This window comes from Kogia breviceps, chromosome 11 (assembly GCF_026419965.1).
Source record: "Kogia breviceps isolate mKogBre1 chromosome 11, mKogBre1 haplotype 1, whole genome shotgun sequence".
In the NCBI taxonomy this organism is placed as follows: Eukaryota; Metazoa; Chordata; class Mammalia; order Artiodactyla; family Physeteridae; genus Kogia; species Kogia breviceps.
Genome location: NC_081320.1, coordinates 64,628,786 through 64,637,751, shown reverse-complemented (window position 1 = coordinate 64,637,751; position 8,966 = coordinate 64,628,786). Strand labels below are relative to the sequence as shown.

Below are 8,966 nucleotides of genomic sequence, written 5' to 3'. Positions count from 1 at the left end.
TATAGAAGAAGAAACTTGGGCTCAGAGGGGTTAAGTAATTTACCCAGAATTTTCACTTCTGGCCCACGGTGGAGTTACAGGAATCAGAATTACCCTCTCACTGTAAACAACCAGAAAAGTAGACAAAAATGTATGAGACAAATGTTGTTAGACATTGGACGACAGGCAGCACAAGTCTGTGATCCCTAAGAGAAGGAAACAAAGGAAGTGAGACCAGCCATTGTCCCGGTTCTGCCTGGAGGCACATTCTAGACCATGGCACAGGGAGAGCCCAGTGGTCTTGCTGAGTTGAGGAGAGAATCATTGTTCAGGGGCCAGGGATTGAGAGTAGCTGGAATTAGTGGGGCTGAATTCCAGGGAGGGTGAGGTTACAAAGGAGAAAGGGCTTGGGGATCCCCTTGAATCTTTGCTGAACAGTAGGGTATACATGAGGAGTGAAACTCCATGAAAACATGAACACACAGAAGAGAAATGGAAGATACTTTTTAAAAACCCAAATGGGGCACTTCCCTGGTGGTCCAGTGGTTAAGACTTTGCCTTCCAATTGCAGGGGGTATGGGTTTTATCCCTGGTCAGGGAGCTAAGATCCCACACGCCTCGGGACCAAACAAATCAAAACATAAAGCAGAACAATATTGTAACAAATTCAAGACTTTGAAAATGGTCCACATCAAAAAAATCTAAAAAAAAAATCCAAATGGAATTTCTAGAGATGGAACTAACAGTAGACTATACACAAAACAAAAAAACAAGAGTACTGAACTTGAGACACAGAAAGAGAAACCAGCGAAAGTGGAGCAGAGGGGAAAAAAAGACTTTAAAAACTGAACAGAGCCTCAGTGATCTGTGGGACAATATCAAGTGATCTAACATAATTGGAGCCTCCCCAAAACAAGGGAAGGCACAAAAATTTGAAGAAGGGAACCGCCATTGTAAATCAACTATACTTTAATATAAAATAAAATTTTAAAAACACTACTATATATAAAACAGATAATCAACAAGGACCAACTGTATAGCACAGGAACTCTACTCAATATTCTGTAATAACCTATGTGGGAAAAGAATCTGAAACAGAATGAACATATGTATGTGTATAACTGATTCACTTTGCTGTACACCTGAAACTAACACAACATTGTAAATCAACTATACTCTAACATAAAATTAAATTTAGAAAAAAAGAATTGCTCAAATTTTCCCAAGTTTGATACTATTTGAAGTAAAAAATAATAACAATGTCTTATGGGGTTTATAACATACGTCCAAGTAAAATGTGTGATCACACTAGCTTAAAGGATGGGAGAGAAGCAATGGAAATACTTTGTTGAGAGATACTTAAATTTTACATGGAGATACATAGTAACATTTGAAAGTATTCTAGGATACGTGGTTTAGCCAAGGTTGCACATACGGAGCGGAGCTGGGATTCAAATCATGGGTTCTAGCTGGCAAAGCCTCACATGGAGAGAGAAGATGGGAGAACAAACTCACATAGACTTAGAGCCATACATGCTCCAAGACAGAGTTTTACCAAAGGCTGTGGGAATTAAGCTCTTTTATCTCTGTAATGGGTAGAATTATGTCCCCTAAAAAGATATGTTCAAGTCCTAACACCCCTGTACCTGTGAATGTGACCTTATTTGGAAATAGGGTCTTTGCAGGTGCAAACAAGTTAAGATGAGGTCAGACTAGATTAGGGCGGGCCCTAAATCCAGCGACTGGTGTCCTTATAAAAAGAGGGAAATTTGGACACGCAGGGAAAATGCCATGTGACAGTGGAGGCAGCGAATGGAGTGTTTACATCTATAAGCCAAGGAACACCAAGTGTTGCCAGCTCTACAGAAGCTGGAGGAGGTTGGGAGGGGAGGGACCCTCCCCTATGATCCTCAGGGGGAGCATGGCCCTGCCCACACCTTGATTTTGGACTTCTAGCCTCCAGAACCATGAGAGAATACATTTCTATTTTTTTTTCTTGTATTTAAGTTGAAGTATAGTTGATTCACAGTGTTTCAAGTGTATTATATGATAGTGAATATAGTTCTCTGTGCTATACTGTAGGTCTTTGTTGATTATCTATTTTGTATATAGTAGTGTATATCTGCTAATCCCCGATTCCCAGTTTTTCCTTACCCCTCCCCTTCCCCTTGGTAACCACAAGTTTATTTTCTGTGAGTTTATTTCTGTTTTGTAAATACGTATCATTTTTTTTAGATTCCACATATGTGATGTCATATGATATTTGTCTTTCTCTGCGTTTCTATTATTTTAAGTCTCCAAGTTTGTGATACTTCATACAGCAGCCCTAGGAAACTAACATAATCTCTAAAACTTTCTTTTCCCTGACATCCCCAGTCTTTTTTTTTTAACATTAAAAACTTTTTAAAATACATTTACTTTTTTAAAAAAATTATTTATTTATTTTTGGCTGTGTTGGGTCTTTGTTGCTGCGCATGGTCTTTGTTGCGGCAAACGGGGGCTATTCTTTGTTGTGGTGTGTGGGCTTCTCATTGTAGTGGCTTCTCTTGTGGAGCACGGACTCTAGGCATGCAGGCTTCAGTAGTTGTGGCACGTGGGCTCAGTAGTTGTGTCTCATGGGCTCTAGAGCGCAGGCTCAGTAGTTGTGCATGCAGGCTCAGTAGTTGTGGCTCGTGGCCTCTAGAGCGCAGGCTTCAGTAGTTGTGGCATGCGGGCTCGGTAGTTGTGGCACATGGGCTCTGGAGTGCAGGCTAAGTAGTTGTGACACATAGGCTTAGCTGCTCTGCAGCATGTGGGATCTTCCCGGATCAGGGCTTGAACCCGTGTCCCCTGCATTAGCAGGGGGATTCTTAACCACTGCGCCAGCGGGGAAATCCAGTCTCTAGTCTTTATAAGCTTAAAAAGCTCTGGGGGCCCAGGTGTGAAGAGAATGCTGAAAACAGGGCGCTAAGCTGACAAAATAAACCAGCCTCAGGATCTAAGAGCCATGAAGGAGGGAACTGGTTGGACTGGTTTTCCCATAAAACTCAGTGACTTTAATCCCAACCAGGTCGAATTTTAAAGTTAACTGATTCAGTGAGTGGGCCTGAGCACCTGTGTGTGAGGCCCTGTGCTAGGCCCACTGGGGAAAAGCCGGAGAAGTCACATGCCCTCTGTCTGTGAGGAGCTCTTTCTAACAGGACTCTCTGAGTGCAAGGTGTAATGGAATCCATGAGTGATTAATCCAGGTGTGACTAACAGGCTGTAGAGGCTCCAAATCAAGAGAGTGATTCATTCCACTTGGAAAAGGATCAGCCAGCTCCTCCTCCTCAGAGGAGGAGGGGGTAGAGGAGGAGATGTCACCAAATAATGCCTGACTGTGGAGTCCACAGCCCAGAGGAGATACCAGTCTTATCAGCTGATCAGAGACCAACAGAGGAAAGCAAATCTGCCAAGAATGCTGATGTTCTTCTGGGAAGTGTTTCACCAGCAGTTAGGTAGTGCTGTCTGCTCTGTGGAGAGGTATAAAGCTGTCCAGCCCCTGCTTGATCGGGGGCAATTCTTTGGGCTCTTGGAATCTTCTCTTCTTTTTCTACCTGGTAGAAAAGTCAGTGTTCCTCACCACCTTCTGAAGAGGATGAGGAAGGTGGCAAAGTGGAGAAGGTATGGGGGGGGATGTGCAACTGCTAATGAATGATCCCTTGACAACTACTTTTTGTTCAAGACCTGGTGGTGTAAGAAGAAGGGGACAGGCCCTTGTCTGACATTTGCAGTTTCCAGGGTAAGAATACAGCCTGCTTGTCCAAGCTCCATCCACACTGCCAATAAGTGACACTCCTTGGCCCCAGGTGGGCCTCTTCAGTGGCATGGCCCACAGGTCTGGAAAAGGGACCCAGAGAAGAGACCATGTCAGCCCTGAAAGCAGACTTGACCCTTTTGAGAAAGGAATTTTTTTTTTTTTTTTTTTTTTTTTTTTCCTGTATGTGGGCCTCTCACTGTTGTGGCCTCTCCCGTTGTGGAGCACAGGCTCCGGACGCACAGGCCTAGCGGCCATGGCTCACGGGCTTAGTTGCTCCGCGGCATGTGGGATCTTCCCGGACCAGGGCACGAACCCGTGTCTCCTGCATCAGCAGGCGGATTCTCAACCACTGCGCCACCAGGGAAGCCCGAGAAAGGAATTTTGACGTGCCAGAATGTGGTCCGGAAGCAAGGCGAAGGCTCCAGTGGGCATATTCTCTTGGCCCTGTTGGTCTCTTGTCCCATGGGAAGGGACATGGCTGGGATAGGCCTAGAGCAGGACCCTCTAAAGCCTGGAACCCCAAGCTGACTGACCCTTAGATTTATCTAAGGTAGAACTGGGCAGGAGCATTCTTAAACTCAGCATGTACTGACATTAAGTTTCTTGGTTTTGTTCTGGTAGCTGGATGAACTAATACCTATCATCACAATAGACTATATGAAGAATTTCACTGAAGGTAACTTGTCTGAGGCAGTGGCTCTCAACTGGGGGCAATTTTGCCATCGAGGGGCATTTGGCAATGTTAAGAGACATTTGTATTGTCACATTTGGGGGATGCTACTGGCATCTAGTGGGTAGAGGCCAGGATGTTGCAAAATCTCCTACTACCCTACAATCCTACAGAACAGCCCCCCTGAACAAACAATGATCCAGATCCAAATATCAATAATGCTGAGTGTTTGATAAGTGAATTTTAATATCTTGAGCCTGTGCATTCGGACCTGCCTGCTGCAGGATGCTGCGCCTGGATGTGTAAGATCACAGGCAGTCAGGGCTCCTAAAGAAGGACCCAGAGTGACTGCTTCCAGAAAAAAAATGGGTCAGTATCAGCAGAAAAACAACTCGATGGCGAACATGGAACTGTACTTATCAGCCTCAACAAGTGCACTTGAGGCCCAGCAATTGGCCATGCCAAGCTCCCATGAGACCAACCAGTCCTGAACCATGGATCCCTCTTCCTTGTGCAACTTTGCCACCATTGCCCCCCACCCCCAATCCCCTTGTCTTTGGTCTTCAAAGGAGCAGCTCTCATCCAACTAAATCTCCAAGGTTGAAACGAATTGGCTGAGTTTTCTTTACAGCTTAACACCATGCCCCACAGTGTCTACTTGTCTTTTATCAGACTCTACACCTCTGGACACAGACAGAATTTGGACTCAGGTCTGTGTGGTCAACAGAGCAACCGGTACTATCTCCCCAGAGCAGCCAGGAGTCTGGGAGAGATGCTTTGGGCAACATTTTACCAAATGTTTCTGTCTTCCCTCTTGCCCAGAGCAGAAAGTAGTGGTCAGGACTGGTTGGGTTCTAAACATCAAGCCCCCTTTACCCCTTCCCCAGGTTGATGACAACTCTTTAAGGTGAGAATACTGCAGCCACTTAATTCTTTTATACATAAAATAAGTAGCTGTGTCCACTCTGAGCCTGTGAGCAGGAAGGACCAAGTTCAACACCACTGCCTTGTTTGCACTGTAAGGCGTGGGATCCCAGCAGTTCTGGGGTCTAAAGGCTTTTCAGGTTCCTAAAACTTCCTCTATGTCCAATAATATTTTTCTCTGAAAACTTCCCCAGAAATTAGCTAAGTGTAAAGGAAAAGGTGTACCTTTATTGACACTCAATTCTTGATTAGTCTAGGAGGAATCCTCCCATTTTAGATATCACCAGCTTCCTCTTTGTTCCACTATTTTTCATTCATTCATAAATATTTATCTGACATCTCCCAGGTCCCTTAGCTCAGGGGTGTACAGTGGTGAAGGGCCATTTTCCTGTATAATATTACCCAGGCTGACTCCAAGATTTGACATCTCAGTCATGAAAAGGAGAAAAAGTTTTAATGAAATACGTGACATGCAATTTCACCAGTGTAAAAACAATATCCCAGGGAGATAATTCTTTATACCTCAGTTATTTGGGTGATATATGAAGGAGACTTAAAAATAGTGATATCATCCTAGAAAGGGAAGGGAAGGATCCTGAGTGACTGGTTGTTTTTTTAAAAAAGCGCCTTGATCTCAGGCATTTCCTACAAGTAAATAGGCGCCCATCTTTCAAGATCTGAGAACTACTAGTGAGTGTCAGTTTTATGGAGAAATAGAACAAAGCTTTCTTTCTGCAATAAGGATATATTAGCTTGATGTTGCTTTTTAAAAAAAGTTTCCACTGACCTTAAAAATACTGAAATCTACGAAATTGGATACTGGCTGATGAGGGAATCCCAGGGTTGTGGACACAGAGCCACATCGACGAAAAAACAAAAGGAAAAATGACAAAAGGGGGCTGCCGCCGGAAAGACTAGGAATCCTGGTCTCTGCAGGGATCCCAGGGGACTGAGAGGCACACGGCCCCATTCGTGCCACGTGACCCTTCTCTCAGCCTCCCCGGGGCCTGGAGACAAAGGAGACGGGAGGAGACTTGAGGACAAAGACCTGTAGAAACCAGCCCTCGGGTGAGAGTTTCTGCCTTTGTTTTTGATCTCACCACGAGGAAGTTAAATATTAACCCAAGCTGGTAAGAGGACTCGAGTCTGTAAAGGCTGTGAGGATCCTTAAGAGTCCCTGCTCCTCCAGTCTGTTCGCCGTTCTGAGACCAGAGAGCCAGAGAGCGGACGAGGAAGACTTTCAGGACAAGCTCGAGCCCCGCCCCTCCCTTCAGGTCTCTCCTACCCTCAGAGTCTCCCCTCCCACCCGCCGGGAGCTATGGACAAACCACCTCTCCCTGCCACCGTCTGAGCGTTTGTGCGTTAAGTTCCCTGTGCCCCGGCCGACTGGTTACAGAAGAGAAACTGTGCAAATGAGTGTCACCGAACAGCCAAGTGGTGGGAAAGGAGATCTTTTGTCATTTGATGTTGTTCAGAAAAATGCAAACATCATGTTAATGAGGCCAGACAAGAACAGGTGGGGAAAGCAGGACAGAGATTCAGGTCCCTGCATGGCCGTGGAATACATTTCCTCTGGGTCTGGTGAAACTATTTCCTCTAGCTTCAAATTTATGATGATATTCGTTATTTGGAGTGTTTGTGAGTTTCTCCTTCTCACTCTCTTCTCCCCCTGCCCCCTCCTGGCCGCCCCCCCTCCGAGAGCCAGATGCAGTTTAGAGATCATATCTCTGTTGAACAGACTATGAAATTAAAGAAGCTTCAATAGAATAACTTTCAGGAAAGCAATTTGTAAATAAGTGTCAAGGGGCTAAAAATGCTCTCATCCTCTTACTCAATTCCATTTTAAGAATCCATCCTATGAAGAAAGGAGAAATATATGTAAAGGTTTATATGCAAATATATTTGTCTTGCCATCTCATACTGAAAAAAAAAATAGAAGCAACCTAAATGTCCAAGAATAAGGAAGTTATTGCTTAATTATAGCATATTCATACAATGGAATATTATGCAATAATTTTTAAGGTAATGTTTTAAAGAATAATTAATGGTGTAGAAAATATTTATGATACAATGTTAAATATTCAGTGTATAAAACTATATACCAGGGCTTCCCTGGTGTCGCAGTGGTTAAGAATCTGCCTGCCAATGCAGGGGACACAGGTTTGAGCCCTTGTCCGGGAAGATACCACATGCCGAGGAGCAACTAAATCTGTGCACCACAACTACTGAGCCTGCGCTCTAGGGCCCGCGAGCCACAACTACTGAGCGTGCGTGCCACAACTAGTGAAGCCCACACACCTAGAGCCCACGCTCCACCAACAAGAGAAACCACCGCAATGAGAAGCCTGCACACCGCAACAAAGACTAAATAAAATAAAACAACTGTATACTATGTGTTCTAATTTTTTAAATTAAATGTTCTGTAGCATTCTAAATATGAATACAAGCAAATATTCTAGAAAAAAAGTAAGTATATGTGGATTTATGAGTGATTAAGGTTTTCTTCTTTTTTTATGATTTTCTTCTTTATGCTTTTATATATTCCTCCAAGCATGGGTTATTTTCATAATTATAAATCGGCTTGGAGTTTTTTTTAACATATGATTATCAATTTATTAAAAAGTTTGGTTTAAGCATCTGCAATGGTGACTTCAGCCTCGACTCCTGGCTCAATACTGATGGAAGTAATCTGCTTGTCAATTTTAGAAGGACTGTGCAAGTCAATGAGTCGCTTGTGGATCCTCAACTGAAAACGATCCCAAGTCTTAGAACCTTCACCACAAGGAGTTTTCCTTGCAGTTATTCTCAGAGGCTTGGTAGGCATCCGAACGGGTCCTTTCACTTTGAGATTGTTTTTCTTTGCACCTCTGATCAGGTTAGCATAGACCTTCTCCAAAGAGTTCATGTTGCAGCTGGTTAGAATAATTTTATTTCGGTGAGTCCCCACCTCTGGCTCCACCGGAGTCTTTCTGGTATCTTTAAAAGCCCAAGGCTGTGGTGAAGCTTCCTGACCGAGTTGTTCGGTGAGAGTGAACAGCGGCGAGTCAGGGAAGCGGGCAGTCCGGGGCTCCATTGCAGCAGCGACGGGAGATCGTGTCTTCCTCAAAGAGCCAGTTTTGTTTTTGGTTTTTTGGGTTTTTTGACCCACATAGGTTTGAGGGGAAGCTGAAGTCCACGTGGAGGTGAGATCCATCAAGTAAAGCTGACTGCCCAGCAGGCGGCTGATTCCACCTTCACCTCTATCTAGTCTTCCCACCTACTGGAGATGCATAAGGAAGCTGTGCTTCTACCAGCCAGTCATCTATCTTGGGCAGAGCTAGCTAGCTCATGGGGAAGTGGTGTAGTTCCCTGGGTTCCAGCCTGGCTCTGCTATGCGCTACCACTCTCTCTACTCTTGGGAAGCTACCTGACTGCCCTGCATGCATTTATAAAATGGAGGCAGTAATGGTAACACTTAACACCCATTTCAAAGCAGGAAGGTCCCCTGTAAAGATGACCCATTTCAAAGAAGGAAGGTCCCCTGTAAAGATGAGCATTCAATTACAAGCTTCTTTTGGAATCAGGCGGAAGTTAGTAAGTGCCAAAGTTTATCTGATACACAAATAAACATTTCTT

At 44.3% G+C, this 8,966-nt stretch overlaps 1 protein-coding gene across 1 annotated transcript; it reads right to left on the bottom strand.

Moving 5' to 3' along the window:
* Nucleotides 1-7,980: 7,980 nt before the first annotated feature.
* LOC131765205 (small ribosomal subunit protein uS10-like) lies at nt 7,981-8,424 on the bottom strand. The gene has a single exon (XM_059078651.1). It carries the CDS (start codon nt 8,422-8,424, stop codon nt 7,981-7,983), a length of 444 nt encoding a protein of 147 aa, XP_058934634.1.
* Between the last annotated feature and the right edge of the window lie 542 nt (nt 8,425-8,966).